The sequence below is a fragment of the Pelophylax lessonae genome, assembly GCF_965119305.1.
Source record: "Pelophylax lessonae genome assembly, chromosome: 4".
NCBI classification, from domain to species: domain Eukaryota; kingdom Metazoa; phylum Chordata; class Amphibia; order Anura; family Ranidae; genus Pelophylax; species Pelophylax lessonae.
Window position 1 is genome coordinate 466,592,175 of NC_138771.1, and position 19,322 is coordinate 466,611,496.

At 47.9% G+C, this 19,322-nt stretch overlaps 1 protein-coding gene across 3 annotated transcripts in view; it reads right to left on the bottom strand.

Moving 5' to 3' along the window:
* Window positions 1–11,577: 11,577 nt before the first annotated feature.
* Window positions 11,578–19,322, bottom strand: part of CLINT1 (clathrin interactor 1) — a 170,178-nt gene continuing 162,433 nt past the window's right edge. For all 3 annotated transcript variants that reach the window (XM_082254541.1, XM_082254540.1, XM_082254539.1), the window contains exons 11-12: window positions 13,326–13,518; window positions 11,578–12,352 (exon numbers count right to left, since the gene is read on the bottom strand). In XM_082254541.1, the coding sequence (XP_082110667.1) occupies window positions 12,048–12,352; window positions 13,326–13,518 (498 nt within the window). In that variant the 3' untranslated portion in view covers window positions 11,578–12,047. The remainder of the gene's footprint in view (window positions 12,353–13,325; window positions 13,519–19,322) is intronic.

The following is a 19,322-nucleotide window of genomic DNA, read 5'->3' on the forward strand; positions in this document are numbered from 1 at the left end:
GGTGCTGGTACTGGCCTGGTCACTGGTGCTGGTACTGGCCTGGTCACTGGTGCTGGTCACTGGTGCTGGTACTGGCCTGGTCACTGGTGCTGGTACTGGCCTGGTCACTGGTGCCGGTACTGGCCTGGCCACAGGTGCTGGTACTGGCCACTGGTGCTGGTACTGGCCTGGTCACTGGTGCTGGTACTGGCCTGGTCACTGGTGCTGGTACTGGTCACTGGTGCTGATACTGGCCTGGTCACTGGTGCTGGTACTGGCCTGGTCACTGGTGCTGGTACTGGCCTGGTTACTGGTGCTGGTACTGGCACTGGCCTGGTCACAGGTGCTGGTACTGGCCTGGTCACAGGTGCTGGTACTGGCCTGGTCACTGGTGCTGGTCTGGTCACTGGTGCTGGTCACTGGTACTGGCCTGGTCACTGGTGCTGGTACTGGCCTGGTCACTGGTGCTGGTACTGGCCTGGTCACTGGTGCTGGTACTGGCCACTGGTACTGGCCTTGTCACTGGTGCTGGTACTGGCCTGGTCACTGGTGCTGGTCACAGGTGCTGGTACTGGCCTGGTCACTGGTACTGGCCTGGTCACTGATGCTGGTCATTTGCTGGTACTGGTCTCTGGTGCTGCTCAGTTAGGTCACTGTGTCTGTCACAGAGTGGGGTGCCACGATGCCACGATTGGTCCCGCGCGCGCCAAAATGCCTCCTGGAGTAGAAGATGTGACTGTAGTAGAGAGCAAAGCCGCTGCTTGCTCTCTGCAGCTCCTCCCACAGGCGGAGTGCATGACTCATATCAGCTCCTCCCACAGGCGGAGTGCATGACTCATATCACTCCGCCTGTGAGCCGGCTCTACTTCGGCTCAACATGATTTCTCTGTGCAGGCTCAGCTTGCTGACAGCTGACACACTCTTCTGCCTGCATCGATGAGTCATCTCATCTGACTCACTGTGACTCACAGTCACACACACAGCCGGGATATTGCCCTGAGCTCGCGGGTGTCCGTGAGCTCAGGGCGGAAAGCGGGAGTCTCCCGCGACTTGCGGGAGACTTGAGATGTCTGATACTGTCCTGTAGAGTAGTGTCTTAGGACATATGTGTATATATAGCCTCTGGGTACTCATGGATCAGTATGGAAGAGAGTCAAATCCATTTTTACACATTGGGTAAGGTCCTTCTGCATGCACATGTGTGTATATGTGTGTATATGCGTGCACTCACATGTGTATGCTATAATAATTTAGCATAACTAAGTTCTTTTTTATAGTTCAAGGAGGGCTTTGGTAGCTCATCAGGGGGTAGGTCCATTATGTGGGTCTATATGTAAGATCTCTAACATAAGCCTTCGTACTGTGGAGCGATGGATGCATAAGTGTAAGAGCGCAGTAGGCTGGGCACAAGATGTCTGATGGGCGATTGTCATCCTCAATGGAGGGCTGGGCATAGTTGTCCTGGAGACAGACCGCCTCGATGTATACAGTCCCGAGCCGAAGGAAGTGACGTCAGCGGAAGGGACGTCATTGGGGTGGAACGCATGACGCGGCAACCCGGAAGTTGACCAGCGGCGTGTGTTCCACGGAGCCGGTGATCGGTACACAGCAGCGGTTCTCGGTATCCGATCGGCTCCTTCCTCTTTACCCACTCTCCTTCTCTGCTACCACCTGGATCAGAATGCCTCACTGTACTTTCCCCCCCCCCCTCCGCCTCTTCCCCCCCCTTCCTTCTCCTGAGCTGCAGTCAAGCTACAAGATCCGCTGGGAGATTAGGATACTATGGATGGGATGAATCATCAGCATCCAGGGATGGAGATATGGCCTGAACACCACACCACAGTAAAATTCTTTAAAGGTAACCAAAAGGGGTTTATTATGGATCTGTCAGTGTATCAATAGCCCTCCATTGCTAGTATGATGAACACCTATAAAGCCCATGTGTACATTCAAAGATTCTTTTTATTGTTTTTATTTGGTTTTTATCCACATGCTTTTTATCTATATGTATTTTTTTATATAATTGTATATTTGTGATTGCAGTCCTATTATTCTTTTTATGGATACTAACTGTTGTAGCTGCATGGTATCTTATCCATTTGACCGATTTGTGCTACTGTACGGATTTGACTGTGGAGTATCAGCCATGAGTACCTCACACTAATCCCATTGGAGGATCATCAATAAGGGTGTCACAAGAGGGAATGATGGAATGTTTTAGCCACTCCCCAGAGGGAGGGGACTCTCATACCTGAGGGAGGGGTTGGTCCATTATATTGCTACTTCAACCATGGAGCAAGATGTGTTACAGTGGCTCTGAGGAAGAGGCTGAAGCCTCGAAACGCATCAGCTGTCATCTCATTGGTCTTGGACGATCATATGGACTAATTTGGACATTTGGGCAACTGAGCTCGATATGATATATTTACATCTATGTCTGTGAGTAGCCAATTTTAAGTGTTTCTTAAATAAAAGCCTTATATTGAGGATAATGCGCTAGGTCGGTGCGCCCTTTCTTTGTTTCTTTGCCTTTAGTATCGGTGGACTACCCCAGTCCGTTTTGGGCAGCAAGAACCCAGCCATCCGAGAAGCCAGGTGTGAGTCCCGTGAGGAGTGTGGTCGGGGGGCTCGAATCCCAAGCGCAGGAGAAAGGTGTTTTCACCTTATTGTTTTCTTGGGAGAATCTGCCTACAGGACAACTATTAGTCGTGCACTCCACAAATCTGCCCTTTATGGAAGAGTGGCCAGAAGTCATTGTTGAAAGAAAGCCATAAGAAGTCCTGTTTGCAGTTTGAGAGAAGCCATGTGGGGGACATAGCAAACATGTGGAAGAAGGTGCTCTGGTCAGAGGAGACCAAAATTGAACTTTTTGGCCTAAAAGCAAAAATGCTATGTGTGGCGGAAAACTAACACTGCACATCACTCTGAACACACCATCCCCACCGTGAAACATGGTGGTGGCAGCATCATGTTGTGGGGATGCTTTTCTTCAGCAGGGGAAGGGAAGCTGGTCAGAGTTGATGTGAAGATGGATGGAGCCAAATACAGGGAAATCTTAGAGGAAAACCTGTTAGAATCCGCAAAAGACTTGAGACTGGGGTGGAGGTTCACCTTCCTGCAGGACAACGACCCTAAACATACAGCCAGAGCTACAATGGAATGGTTTACATCAATGCATATTCATGTGTTAGAATGGCCCAGTCAAAGTCCAAACCTAAATCCAATTGAAAATCTGTAGCAACACTTGAAAATTGCTGCTCACAGACACTCTCCATTCAATCGGACAGAGCTTGAGCTATTTTTCAAAGAAGAATGGTCAAAAATGTCCCTCTCTAGATGTGCAAAGCTGGTAGAGACATCCCCAAAAAGACATGCAGCTGTAATTACAGGGAAAGGCGGTTCTACAAAGTATTGACTCGGGGGGGTGAATACAAATGCATGCCACACTTTTCACAGATTTGTAAAAACAATTTAAAAACCATTTATCATGTTCCTTTCACGTCACAATAATGTGCCACTTTGTGTCAGTCTATCACACAAAATCCCAATAAAATACATGTTTTTGGCTCAAGGGGTGTGAATACTTTTTCAAGGCACTCTACATGAAGGGTGGAGGGTGGGATATAAATATTTTACTGTAAGTAATACTAAAGGTTGGTTTTTTTTTTTGAATGGATATAAACATTTTAACCACTTTCCAACCGGCCGTTGTAAATATACGGCGACAAAGTGGTTGTGTAGTTCTGAGACGCCGTTCCTGAACGGCATCTCAGAATCGCGCGCACACGGGAGTGTCCGTGCTCGCCGGGTCCCGGGGACGCGACGCATCACGGATCGTGGTAAAGGGCCAATGGGAGCAGTCCTTTACCACGTGATCGCTCCGTCCAATGACGGAGCGATCACGTCACAACAAACCGGCGCATGTCCGGTTCATTTCTCTCCTCGGACGCTGTACACAGCAATCGGTACAGTGTGCGAGGAGAGAAACTGCAGCTGCACGCCTCCTCTGCCTCAACTGTGCCCCATTAGTGCCCGATCAGTGCCTCATTCGTGCCCTATCAGTGCCTCAGCCGTGCCCCATCCAAGCATTATCCGTGCCTCTTCCGTGTCACATCCATGCCCACCCATGCCACCTCAGTGCTCAATGCCACATCCATGCCCACCCATGCCACCTCAGTGCTCATCCATGCCTCATCCGTGCGACATCTGTGCCTGCCCATGCTGTCTCAGTGCTCATCCATCCCACATCTGTGCCCGCTCATGCCACCTCAGTGCTCATCCATACCACACCCATGCTCATCCATCCCACATCAATGCTCATTCGTGCCACCTCAGTAGTCATCCGTGCCACATCAATGCCACGTCAGTGCACATCCATGCCACATCAGTGCACATCCGTGCCACGTCAGTGCTCATCTGTGCCACATCCATGCCACGTCAGTGCTCATCCGTGCCACATCCATGCCACGTCAGTGCTCATCCGTGTCACGTCAGTGCTCATCCATGCCACGTCAGTGCCACTACAATGCTTATCAGTGCCCTACAGTGTCTCACAAAATTGTAATGGGAAGTCAGGAAATGACGGTGCTCCCTGCATGTTGGGCCTCTGTATGTGGTCAGGCTGTGGTAAAGTGTCACACATGTAGTATCGCCATACTCAGGAAGAGTGGCAGAATGTATTTTGGGGTGTCATTTTTGCTATGTGTTAGAAATGTCTTATAAATGGACAACTTTGTGTAAAAAAAAAAATGCGTTTTGGTTTTCTTTCCACATTTTCCAAAAAATTGTGGAAAAAAGTGACGTGTTCAAAAGACTCAATATGCCTCCTAGATCATGTGTTGGAGTGTTTTCTTTCCAAAATGGGGTCATTTTGTGGGTAATTCCATTGTCCTGGTGCTCCAGGACTTTCAAAAGTGTGATAGGTCGTCAGAAAATTATATGTGTAATTTTTGCTTTTAGAACGCCTGACTGCTCTTTGGATGTTGGGCCTCTGTATGTGGTCAGGCTGTGGAAAAGTGTCACACATGTGGTATCGCCATACTCAGGAGAAGTAGCAGACTGTATTTTGGGGTGTATTTGCAAGTATGCCTATACAGTGTGTAAGAAATAACTTCGTAATATGACCATTTTGTGAAAAATAATAAAAAAAAAAATCTTCATTTTGCAAAGAATTGTGGGAAAAAAATTACAACTTCAAAAAACTCACCATGCCTCTTACTAAATACCTTGGAATGTCTACTTTCCAAAAAGGGGTCATTTGGGGGGTATTTGTACTGTCCTGAATTGTTAGGCTCTCAAGAAATGAGATAGGCCGTCAGTACTTTAGGTGTGATCAATTTTCAATGATTGGCACCTTAGCTTGTAGACTCTAACTTTCACAAAGATCAAAAAATGTATACTTATTTGTGTTATTTTTACTAAAGATATGTAGCAGTATAAATTTTAGTCAAAATTTATGAAGAAAAATGACTAAATTTGCAAAATGTAAAACCAAAACGAAGAAAAATGCATTTTTTTTACAAAATTTTCGGTCTTTTTTCATTTATAGCGCAAAAAATAAAAAACCTAATTATGATTGAATACCACCAAAAGAAAGCTCTGTTTGTGTAAAAAAAAAGGATGAAAATTTCATATGGGGACAGTGTTGCATAACTGAGTAATTGTCATTCAAAATGTGAGAGCACTGAAAGCTGAAAATTGGTCTGGTTAGGAAGGGGGTTTAAGTGCCCAGTGGGTAAGTGGTTAAATATAATGCACAATGCTGGTAAACTTTTACTTTAAATTTATTGTAATGCCTTATATTACCTCCAGTCTATCAGGCTCCAGCATTTCTGGGATCAGAAACTGATCTTCAGCTTACAAAGCCTTTAACCACTTGCTGTCCCACCACAGTACTTTTACTGCAGGGGGGCAGTACAGCCAGCCATAAGCATGAACATGTACGCCGGCTGGCACATGGGCGCACAGCACACTGCTCCTGTGACGGTGGACACAGCGGATTACTGTTAAAGCGACCGGGGGTATCATGTGATTGCTATGCGATCACAATGTAAACAAAAAACTGCTATGACTTTCATAACAGCTGTGCTTACTCTACTGATGCTGTAATTGGCCCACAGCTATCACAATGGTACCTGGGCCAAACACAGCACCCTGTACCATGTGACTAGCTGTAGCCAATCACAGATCACAATCATAATCAGGCTGTCCTGACCGAAAGCAATTCATGGTTGTTAAAACTATTCCTTATATTAGTGATTGTCACTAATATAAGCAATAGTGTAAAAATAAATCCCTGACCACCCCCCAGGGTAGAACAGTGTCACTATAATGACACTGAACTACTCTGATGACAGGATGGAAGTTTAAAAAAAGGAAAAGAAATACTAAAGGGGTTGTAAAATCAGATTTTTTTTTTTAATCTTAATGCATTCTAAGCATTAAGAAAACCTTCTGCCTTTAAAATCACTTTAAATCATTTCCTTTTCCTGCCCAGGACAAAGTTTGACTTGACATCTTTTTTGTAATCTTCTGTATGGTTAGAGCAGAGCTCAGTCTGGATGTTGGGACAGCACTAAAGCCAAATAATGGAACATTCTAAAAGGAAAAAACCGAACAGGGCGGCAATGCATTTAGAGGCCGATGGGCAGGGAGCTGACCAGGGCTGGACTGGGAATAAAAGTCAGCCCTGGAAAAAATGTCATACCAGCCCCATAGCAATATTATACCGGCCCAACAGCATAGCGCCATTATTTCCTTGTTCATAAAAGGGAAAACCATGCATTTTAAAGCAAATTTGAAGAGTGTATTATACATAGATAAGATAGATATGAAAGCATATAGTGCTTTATATATAAAATAGCAAATTCTAGTTAAAAGTGGTAAAAGTGCGGACATGGTACAGGACATGTCAGGGGCTGTGCGGACATGGTACAGGACATGTCAGGGGCTGTGCGGACATGGTACAGGACATGTCAGGGGCTGTGCGGACATGGTACAGGACATGTCAGGGGCTGTGCGGACATGGTACAGGACATGTCAGGGGCTGTGCGGACATGGTACAGGGGATGTCAGGGGCTGTGCGGACATGGTACAGGGGATGTCAGGGGCTGTGCGGACATGGTACAGGGGATGTCAGGGGCTGTGCGGACATGGTACAGGGGATGTCAGAGGTTGCAGACATGATGAGGGGGGTGGGATGAGTGGCAGCAGGGGTGGTGGTGGTGAGGGGGGTGGAATCAGTGGAAGCGGTGGTGATGGTGAGGGGGGTGGGATAAGTGGCAGCAGGGGTGGTGGGATCAGTGGCAGCAGGGGTAGTGATGAGGGGGGTGGGAATCGGTGGCAGTGGTGGTGGTGGTGAGGGGGGTGGGAATCGGTGGCAGTGGTGGTGAGGGGGGTGGGAATCGGTGGCAGTGGTGGTGAGGGGGGTGGGAATCGGTGGCAGTGGTGGTGAGGGGGGTGGGAATCGGTGGCAGTGGTGGTGGTGAGGGGGGTGGGAATCGGTGGCAGTGGTGGTGAGGGGCGTGGGAATCGGTGGCAGTGGTGGTGAGGGGCGTGGGAATCGGTGGCAGTGGTGAGGGGGATGGGAAATCGGTGGCAGTGGTGGTGAGGGGGGTGGGAAATCGGTGGCAGTGGTGGTGAGGGGGGTGGGAATCGGTGGCAGTGGTGGTGAGGGGGGTGGGAATCGGTGGCAGTGGTGAGGGGAGATTGGTGGCAGTGGTGATGGGGGGTTCCATCCTCCCCACCGCCACTGCTTCCCCCCCATCCTATTAGGGGATAAGATCTGTGGGGGTGGTGAGATCAGCAGGGGGCAGTGGTGGTCTGGTGGAGGTCGGAGGATGGGATCAATAATTGCACTGCAGTCTGCTGATTTTTATTACTAACTTGGCAGAAGACAGTCGGACTCGATTCCCCGGGCGGGTGCGATCATGCTGCTGGGCTGGCGTCCGTGACCGTCCGTCTTGCTGACAGTCACATGATCCACCGCTGGCCGGCTCCTCGCAGCAGGCCGCTCCCGCCAGATCTGACGTCATGCCGCTCATAGCGGCTGACGTACTACAGACTTCACCAGGGCTGCAGCGGCCATCACAGCGCGGCCGCGTCTTAAAGCGGCCACAATAGCGGCCGCGTCTTAAAGCGGCCACAATCTCAAAGCGGCCCCAGGGCCGGCGGCCCACCGGGAAATTTCCCGGTATCCCGGTAGGCCAGTCCGGCCCTGGAGCTTACCAAGCTGTGTTGCTTAACTGCAGCAGAAAAAGTGGTGTTGTCATATAGTGATTTCTGCATCTCAGGACTGGCTTGACTGTAAAACAGCTCTCCCATCAGTGCATTTAGCCATTCTCCTGTGGTTCAGAAATGACGACACGGCACACTCAAAGCCACGCATTACACCAAAAAGGGTGGCTTGCTTGTCATTCCATTCACCCTCTTTAGGTGAGAGGGGCTAGAGCAAGGTTGGGCAATCTCAGCACTCCAGCTCTGATGAAACCACAAGTCCCCTGAAGCATTGTACGGTTTTTGACAGCTATGTGCATGAATCCTAGAGACATGGTGGGATTTGTAGTTTTACCATAGCTGAAGTGCAGAGGGTGTCTATTACTGGGCTGGAGCGTGAACTACAGATACCAGTAGGAGAACCAAAGGTGATGTCCACACTATATCTATGGAAAGGACAGTTGAAGGTAAAAACAGTTATTCCCACCTTTCTACTGTCCTCTTCTAGATGTAGCTTTCTGAAAACTAGGACCAGACTCCAGACGTACCATAAGAAAGTGCACAGCCCTGAAGCACTGAGCCATTTCCTGTTCCTGCTGTGTCATGGATAGAATTAGTAAATGCATACAAGAAGTCAATTGGACTTTCTAATGCAGTAACTAATTCACAAAGGAAAAGAAGAATTCAAAGAAAGAAAAGTAGAAGCAGGACCAGGAAGTATAAAGTGCATGCACTAGAAGCAATGAGTTAACAGAAACGATGTGCCCTGGGCACAGTTTTCAAAAGACTGGACCATGAAAAGCGCAGCAAAGAGGTAAGCGTAAATAAAGCTGAACTCTGGCCACAAAACTTTCATGTAAATTAAATAATTGTTAATAGCCACACAGGAAATAAATCTTTGTGTGCACCAAACACCTTCACAAACCTTCATATTACCTTGTAAAATCTGTAGTGAATTCATCACTGTGCTGTACATAGCCTGTATATAGAGCAGAGCTGTGGGGAGCCAAGCAGGTCCACCCATTACAGTCTGCAGTAAACTACAGGAGGTGGCGGATACAAGACCAGTCACCCTTCACAAGGAGAGAGAGCAGCAGGGACCAGTCTATTATAGGAAGCTCCTGAACAGAGGCAAATTTGAACACAAGATTACTGCACTGATCTGCAAAAAAATACGCAAATCACACAAAAGAATGCATATTTGCTTATTTCACAATTCAGTTTTAACACTTACATCAATCACTGTCTTTTTATAAATTTACAAAGCTCCAAAAAGGCCATCCGCCAGAGGAATCCAGCATGCAAAGGATACTACAGAGATTCCCTAGAGCAAATCATTTCAGATTTCCTGATCGGTAGTCCTCAGCCGGCTTAGTGATGGTTACAGAGATCACATTTTTTGCTGGTCAATGAAATAAAAGATCTAATTGCGTATAACCAGATAGAAGTCAGGAAACATTTTTGCAAAGAAATAAGACATTAAAAGTTGTGTTTATTTTTTTTATATATTTATTTATGTCAAGCCAGAAATCTCAAGGCAGCTAAAGCTCACCTTTAGTAATAATATAGATCTGTATTTAATTAATTACTGAGTCCCAACACCGGCTGCTGCCTTATTTACAAAGGAAAGGGAGCGAGAGGGGGAAAAAAATTGTATAAAATCTAAAATCAGTCACACTTTGTAGAGGATAGCAGCTGGTAAAAGGAGCCTTGCCTCTACTTTATGGCTCAGCTAAAAATCCCAGAATCAATTGTAAAGCTGAATGAGAGGATTGTGGGAATCTTAGTTGGCCACAGAAGACTGCAAGGAGCCTGCCCTAGATGAGTCAGGCCTTGCTGCTAAGACCTGGGGACAAGCAGTACTTTGGAGGAGGATGAGAAGACTTGGAAAAAGCAAAGGCGCTGTCTGTGTGCCAGGATTACCCAAAACGTAATCTGTTATATTCACTGTCACCGCCAAGTGGATACTTTATTATGCTTAAAAAAAAAAAGGGGTAAAAGGCAAAGCAACAAGTGAATTGCAAAGTGAAGCAATGTACAGAAAGCCTATGACAAAAAAAAAAAAAAAAAAAAAAAAATATATGGCTGCCACTGCTGGCCACCTTCTGGAAACGCTTGTTTACTGGATGTCAAGATGATTTGTCTGTCTTCAATACTGTGAAGTCACTGACCGGAAACATATATGCAGATAAGGTCAGTGACTCCAGAAAGAACTAAAGCCATAGGATCACCATGACAGGGGAAGAATTTCCAGAAGCTAGTAATATGAAACAATTCAACTGTGCATGAAACATCTTGTTGAGGAACACTGGGGAGCTGGTACCAGACAAGCTGGGAGACAGATCGTGCAGGTGATGATCTTAATAGAGCATGCAGGTGCAAGAATCGTTATAACACAATCAATGCAGACCCAAATCCTGGAGAAGAAATAGCTAGTACAGGAAAAAGCGATCCTGACACAGGAACTAAGGGCACACTTATTGCCAACATGGGCAGTGAGGACCCATACTTATTGGGACACAGCAACTTAGGGCCCCAGTCTGGTTGTGACACAACTGATGTAAGCCCTATTCTGGTTGTGGCACAGCCACTAAAGGCTACAGTCTGGTTGTGACACAGCCAGTTAAGACACCTTCCTGATTGAGACACAAAAGTACAGGTCCCTGCCTATCTGTGACTAAACCAGTGCTGGCATGACATGAAATAAAGCACAGGACTTTTTAAAGTACAGTAATTCTGCAAAAGCTGCCCCCCAAGAAAAAAAATCTTCTGCTTATCTGTCCATAGAGATCTTCCCTGAGTGGCCCTGGGAACTGGACAGACTCTCCACGGAACCTCTGCGAGTCCAGCTCTGCTCCTTACCATGGAAAGGTTGTCAGCCATGAATGATGGCCTCCCCATAGGGATAAACAGAAGTTCCTTCATGCAGTGCTCAGCCAGAAGAATTTCAGTGGGAAAGCAACCGTCAAATCTATGGGATGTGGGCAGGTATGTGTAAGGGTTGCAGGGGAAGGAAGTGAATCCTTTAAAGAATAACTGTACCAAAAATACAGTTATCTTTTAATCTGTGACAGAAAGAAAGTCCCAGCTTCACTATGATATAAACCAATATTTCTCAAGACCCCTAACATGTTTAAGGATTTCCTATTTTCAGCTGTGACATATACTGATCTTTTGAGACATATTGTACCATTAAGAGAAGATAAAAGAAATCCTAAAAACATGACTTGTCATGGGTATTCCAGAAAACTGGCACACGGCAGTGAGGCCAGCCTGGCTGTAGCACAATGTGGCCCTGGTGATACCATATCACTCGTGTAGTAAAAATGCTGGCCTACTTTATGCAAAGCAGCAACTGAACAGACGAAATCACAAAAATAGATAATTTCTCATATATATTATAATTTAAAAAAAATTAAATCCTTCCCAGGTGGTGGCATGGGTGCCCAGTTGGATGTCGGTGAGGGCAGGAATGTGTTAAGGTAAGTAGGGATAAGTGTGTGGTTATTCTATTACAGCCAGGTAGATCAGGAGCCCAGAATTAAAAAGGGGAGGGGGTGGACAAAGCGCTCCTGTCGCGTACCCTGATGGCAGACAGTATATACCCGCTTAAACATGTCTGGTACATAAAAGGCATTGATGCTCCTTCTAGAGCAGTCTCTTCAGACCTTAGCCCCATTCCCTCTACAAACAGCTCATCTGTAAGTTCATTTATAAAAGATTTAGGTTATGGAGGACTAGACACTGCTCTCCAGCCCTCCAGGTTGCCTCTCCCTTCCCCCCCACACTTTGCCGTCATGTGTTCAGAAATCCTTCATATCCCAGAATTGGGTGGGACAGGGCGGATAAAGCTTTTACTTGCTGAAGTTGGCAAAGTTTGCAAAGGCATCTTGTTTGGGAGGCATGGAAACGGATGCCAAACCCACAGGCATTCCCATGGGGTTGGGCATTCCCATCATGCCTTGGTTCATCATTGGAGGGATTCCTACAGCAGACATCCCCATGGTGCCGGTCATCATGTTCGGGATGCCCATGGCTCCTGGCATTGGGCCAGCTATCATAGGGCTAGTTGGAGGTCGGATGGGCATCATGCCTGGGCTTCCACTAATGTTCATACTTGCAAAACCCTGTGGCAGCATCGTCATGGGCTGTTGTAGATCTGCAGGAGAAGAACAGAAAAAAGGTGGTTTCATATGTCAATCTACTGATCAATAATAAGAGTGACGGAGACAGCGTGATGGCGACAAAGCTATGATGGACATACAGTATATCACCAATGGAATAGAAACCAAGCATCTTTGAGGCTTTATTGTCAAAGCTTAATTGAACAAGCTGAAGTTAGAAGCTGGTTGGCTACCATGCACAGCCGCACCACATTCTAAGTGCTCCAGTTTAAGTAAACCCCCCCCCTGAAATTGAGACAAGAATGCAGTTCTGGAAAGTCACCAATGGCTGGCTCTATATTTCTCTTAGGAAGGGTTTCCTTTAGAAAGCCATAGAATTAGTGCTCACATACAACCAAAGAAAAGGATTAAAGAGACCTGATTAGGTGATTTAGGTGGGATGGAGGGGGGGGTTCTGCTAGGAGGGGGCTTACAACCTACAGGCGACACTCCCCCCACTCATCTAGCAAATGCACATAGGTTTGTTCCTGCTAAATTGCATGGTATCATAGGTACAATGTGTTTTGGTACGGGGCAATTTTAATACTCTTGCTGGCACCCTTATGCATGTTTCACACGCATAGAGCAGCTCAATAAAATGTGACGTGTTGGAACACACAAAAAAGCGTGGGCGCTCTGATGCACCTCCCGGTTGAAGGAGTCCTCAGATTGGTGTGTCCCAGGATTGTGCATGATTCTAAAAGGTGCCTTGACTGAAAAAGGTTTTAAAAACACAGTTTTATAGTATTCCCCTTGACTTTTCCACTGGCTGCCACATAAAGTATTATGTAGGGAAGGGAAGTACTGAAACTCTGAGCATGGAACAAAGAAACAAGGACTTTCAGAACAAAAGCACAATGATACTCAAGTGTCCTAACTCAAGCTGCATACCCCAGAGATTTTCTTACTCTACTCAGCTACTCCAGAGCAGGCAGGTAGACAGATTTGCAATCTGTGAGGATCACTTACTCTGCTGTTGCATCATTGCATTGAGAGAGGGTTGAGCTGGTTTGCAGGGCTGCATACCCGGGATCAGGCTATCGAGCGAGATGTTGACGCTAGGATCGGACCAAGTGGATGGCAACGTTTTTCCAGGCATTTTGAGGTCTGCACCAGATGCCAGAAGTGTGTTCTGTTTCTGGAGGCTGATGTTCTGGAGGGGCTGAGAAACAAAAAAGTATTAAATTACACAAAGTGAAGTATCCTAGAATAACAGGCCATTACAGCAGATGGTTGATTTTTTGTTAGCCCATAGAGACAATCGACATATTTTTCAAAACCGATTACTCCATGGCGCTACAGTTCGGGGAAAAGAATTGGCCTCCTGATTTATCTACACTTGTTATTTTATTTGGATTTATGTGGCTCAATTATTGCAGGACCTGCATGTGCAAAATATTTACTGGATCAGCAACTACCTTCAAGACACTCCACTATTAGATAACATAAAAAAGTGGGCCTTAGAAGAATGGAAACTGCCAAAGTAATATTAAGAAGAAAAATATTTGTCATTCGCTCTACTACAATACAGGTTCTTACGATACTCAACAGCCTATGCAGGGGCAAAGCGAGTCTAGGCCTTGCAAAGAACCCCCCAACCCACTGATACTCATCTAATTGCCCAAACCCCCCCCCCCCCCCGTTCCATTCTGTCAGTGATTTTACTTCACAGTAATCTCCTCCAAAGTGACAGTGCTTGGATCTCTACCAGTCAAGTATACTAACTCAAAGTATTGAGGCCAGGCAGGCAGTTTGCATTTTTAGAAGGGGGAAGATCTAAAACGGTGTTAGATTTGTGTCTGAATTTATACAGGGTTAATATCTTCCTCATCAGGTGACACTATTGGATATTTAGGCTGACCACAGCATCCTGAGGGGATCACATGCTCCTCCAAAATCTGATACACTGGGGATTTACTGATGGCTTCCCTCCCCTCGACTATGTGGGGTTGGGGAGGGGGATGGTTTTTATACAAGAGAACATATCGCTTTTTTCTAAATTGGCAAAGTGAAAAAAAAAAAAGGGGGATTTTTGACTTCCTGTAAAATCCATTTCTCTGATGTTCATTGACAGACACAGCTCTTGATCTTCTTAACCATTGGGTTATACTGCCCCCTACAGGAGTAGGACACTAGGCAGAAAAAAAAAAGTCTGGCCAGGGGGTATACTCCCTCTCTCTGCTATAGGTACTCAGTTTTGTTACAAGCAGTGCCAGAAGAATTACAACTCCGCAGAGGGGTGGGTGCTGTGTCCGTCAACGAACATCAGAGAAATGGATTTTACAGTAATTCAAAAATAATTTTCTGTTTCGTTCATTGATGAACACAGCTCTTGATCTTCTTAACCATTGGGACGTCCCAAAGCAGTGTTAAACGGAGTGGGAACAGCGAAAAAGAAATTACCAAGGCTAACTATAGCAAACCAGGTAAACAGGAGCTCAACCAAAACAACTAGAGCTCATTTGAAACAAACCCCCTGAAGAAAGGTATGCACCAGGGAGTATGTGGCCAAGGGCCGTTGAAGGAAGACCGCTCAGTCCAACATCTAACCCTTGATAGTACCCAAGGCCAGTTTCTGCTCAACCCCCCGTTGAAGGAAGGTCAAGACCCGAGCCACAGAGAAAGCGCGAGGATGAACCCCAAAAGACTCACACCACGGATGAACTCCAAAAGACTCGCAACCCCGCAATGTACGACTTCCACATACAATGGTAGATCAAGAAGTAGATTTCCTAGCTTTTAACAGCGTTGGAATCACTGACTCAGGCAAACCTCTATCCATTAGCACCTGGCGTTCAACAGCCAAGCCGTCAATGCCAGCGACTGTAAAGAAGGATGGAAGATTGGCCCTTGGGACAGCAGATCCTCCCTGGGAGGAAGCTTCCAAGGAACGTCGGTGACCAGCTGCACCAGATCATTGTACCAAGCCCGGCGAGGCCCGTCTGGAGTCGCTACGATGACCGGAATCCCTTCTGCCTTGATCCTGCGTAGAAGTCTTGGCAGAAGCTGGAGAGGAGGGAAGGCGTAAAGCAGATGATACTGACCCCACGGGGCCACCAGCACATCCGTGGCGTCCGCCAGAGGATCCCGTGAACAAACCGCAACCTCTGCACCTTTCTGTTTAGCCAAGACACCAACAGATCAACCTCGGGGTTGCCCCACCGGAGACACAACTGATGAAACGCCTCCGGATGCAGGGACCACTCCCCTTGGCCCAACGCCTGCCTACTGAGGTAATCCGCCTGCCAGTGTTCCACCCCGGGAATGTGTACAGCTAAGAGGGCTGGAACAAACTGTTCTGCCCACCTCAGACTGCTGGGTACCATCAGAGCCGCCAGGACACTTCTTGTGCCCCCTGGTGATTGACATAAGCCACAGCCGTGGCATTGTCCAATTAAGTGCACACTGGACATCCCAAAAGACGATCTGTCCAATGTTCCAGGCACAGTCTGATCGCTCGGAGTTCCAAGACATTGATCGGTAGTCTGGACTCTTCCATTCCAACGTCCAGAGCCCCTGAGCAGAATTTCTGCCCAGAATGCCTCCCTAGCCGGACAGGCTGGCATCCATGGTGACCACTGTCCAAAACAAGGGGAGGAAGGGTTTGCCCAGCCGAAGCGCCCGTTAACGAAGCCACCATATAAGGGACTCCCTCTGATTGTCCAGAGACTGCGGATTCTTGTCCCATTTGGCAAGAATCTCCCTTTGCAGGGACCTCATATGGAACGGAACCGCCTCAAAAAGGTAGACACCATCAGGCCCAGAGGGATGACCATCTGTTGGACAGCAGGAGATGAATTGCAGCCTGCAGTTTCTGACGTTTGTCCAGAGGAAGGAGTGCTCTGGCTAAGGCTGAGTCCAAAGTCAGACCCAGATAGTTCAGCTTTGTGGACGGAACCAGAGCAGACTTCTGAAAATCCAGAATCCAGCCAAACTCCCTTAGAGTTTGTATGGTGATTTCCAGGTTTTCCACAAGAGCAGTAGGAGACTGCTTGCAGAAGAAGGTTGTCCAAGTAGCCCAGTACCGTGATCCCCCGCTAGCGTAACAATGCTAGCACCGGGGCTAATGCTTTTTTGTGAAGACCTGAGGAGCAGAGGCGAGACCAAAGGATAACGCCACAAACTGAAAATTTCTCCTCTCCCACGGCAAAGCGGAGGAAGCGCTAGTAACTGGCACATATTGGAATGTGAAGGTAAGCATCCTTGATGTTGATAGAGGCAAGCAACAGCACAAAGCAGTTCAACGCCTTGAGGTCCAGGATTGGATGTGCCTTGCCTTCCTTCCTGGGAACTGTAAACAGGTTTGAGTAAAAACCCTGAAAACGTCACAATCACCCCTTGAAGTAACCGGTCTTGTACTGCCCCAAACAGACCCTGTAAGCAGTCCAGGGACAGGCGCAAGATAGAAGGAAAGAACCTTGCCGGGGGACAAGAGTAAAACTCGATCTTGTAGCCAGACCGAATGACTTCGTGGACCCACTTGTCTTGTACCAGGGAAGTCCACGTGTCGGGAAACCAGCGAAGTTGTCCCCCAATCTCCGATACAAAAGAGGTTACACCTTCATGCTGAAGGAGCCCTGTCCACGGGTCTGGGGAAACCCACCCTCGGTTTGCCAGACCAGGTTCGTTTTAGTCCTCCAGAGGAGGCCCTGAAAGTCTTCTAGGCCCTTGTCAGTCGACCCTGAGGGACGAAAAAACGTCTTATGAGCCGAGGAGGGCCCACATCTACGATGAGGGTCCTTGCCCATAGTAGCATGTGCAAGAAAGGTACTCTTTCCTCCTGTGAGACCTTTAATAATGTCATCCAGGGTAGCTCCAAACAGGTGATCTCCTGGTCTGCCAGCTCAGCAAAGGCAGGGGGGAGCTAATCTCCTTCCAGGTTACGGCATACAAACTTAGCCCACTCAGTCACAAGGGCAATGGTGAATCCCGGCCTCAGTGCCGAACTAGCCAGAGAGCCACAGTGTACATATTTCGGGCCACAGCCTCTGCCTTCCTGTCAGCCGGATCCTTAAAGGCCGGGGACTCTTCAACCGGAATCATGGTTGCCTTGCTCAATCTGGAAACTGGGGGGGTCCACTTTTTAAGAAAGGACTCCTCATAGGGGTATTGCCTAGCAAATCGCTTAGGGACCCCAAGGAGATGCTTTGATCGCCCCCACTCTTTAGTGACAATTCTGACAAAATAGGCAGGGAAAGGAAACCTCTTTGCCACACTGGATGGCTTGGGAGTGCCAAAGGGAACCTGCGCCTTCGTTGCAGCTGCGTCCTCCATCTTTAAGGTCTCACGCACAGATACAATCAGTGCTTCCCCAGCACCTTTTTGCGCTTTTTGCTAACCCGTCGCCCGAAACCACCTCCACCTGGGACACAAAGGACTTCAGGACCTTCATCAGTGCATCGATGGACGGTTGGGACCCAGAGGGCCCCGCAGCCTCAGAGAGGGGATCAAGTGGGGAGATGTGCTCCAAAGACTTGAGTATGCAGCCTCCAGGATAATTTGTACTCAACGATCAGGAAGTGAAAAGTTCCAGAATTTAGCACCAGGGGATGAGGAGGGGCTCAAACCGCTGAAAACGCCACCCACAGGGCTCTGTCATGGCTGCTATTTTCAATGGCAAACCACCGCAAAAGGGCCACCGCGCATGACACTACGAGGCTCCTATGGACCTAGGTGGGATTCCTAGGCCTTAAGGACAGGTCCAGGCAGGAGCTTAGACCAAGTACAAAGTACAAACCCCCCCCGCACAGTCGATCGTCCAGTCGCCCTGTCCAGCCATAGACCCCAAGGGGTGGACCAGACCACCCACACAGCCCCAGCATAGGTGAAGGAGGTAGGGGGGTGGGATGGGGGGGGGGGGACAAATTAAGGGGGGGGGGGGTTGCCTGACAGGAAGGAGGGGAATCGGGGGGGGGGGGGGGGGGTTCCGACCATCCCAAGGAGGGGCCCATGTCCACCCCAAAACCCTCCAGGCGGGAGAGGGGGGGACAGCTACTCACCAAACCAGGAACTAGGCGGGCACCGCTCAAGACAAAACCTCCTCTCCATCGAATTAAGGGGCTGTCAGCCAGGAGGAACTCTGCGACTCAGGCCAAGACCCTGTTGTATGCGACCTCGCGAGGCGTTTAACTCGCAAGGCAAGCCCCGTCCAGGTGGGGCTATGTTGGAGCGGAGCTGAGGCCTGCGCGCGCTCGCTGGTCAGACTGAGGTGACCACTGAATCTAGATTATCCAGCCTGTCGCCCAGTCTGGCAGTTGATTGTAAATCTAACAGAAAAAAAACAGGAGAAAAATGTCTATGCAAAAAGAAAAAATTGCCAGGCCCAGAGACCCCAGCAAGTAACTAGGTCCTTACTCCTAACTAGGCAGAGTACTTATAGTAGAGAGAGGGAATATACCCCCTGGGACTGCCTATAGGCATAGCCAGACTTTTTTTCTGCCTAGTGTCCCACTCCTGTAGAGTGCAGTATAAACCAATGGTTAAGAAGATCAGGAGCTGTGTCTGTCAATTAAGGAATGAGAAATTTGCTTAACTCCCTGCTGACTCCTAAATATACTGCTAGCGGGTGGCAGGTACAGGCACATTCACGAATATGTATGTGATAAGCCTTCTTCCGGGTTTGGGGCACACTTGCGCACTCCCCCTGTCGACCTGTGCTGTGATTGGACACCACACAGGTTTGGCTGCAGATTTCAGCCAATGATTTTGCCCGAAACCTGCTGATCGGTTTACAAAATTACAGAACTCTGTGTACATGGGAACAGGAATCTGGCTGTTTCTTCTCCCTGAAAAGCAGGGAGAAAACACAGCCAGATCAGAAAGCAAAGTCAGCACACATTACATGTTATGCAGACGATCAACCGCTTTCCAGGCAGTGTACAGTATTACTGATTGCTGTATTAGTGTCACTAGAGATGTCAGCGCCAGATTGCCTATCACAGTGCCACAATAAGTCGCTGATCACCG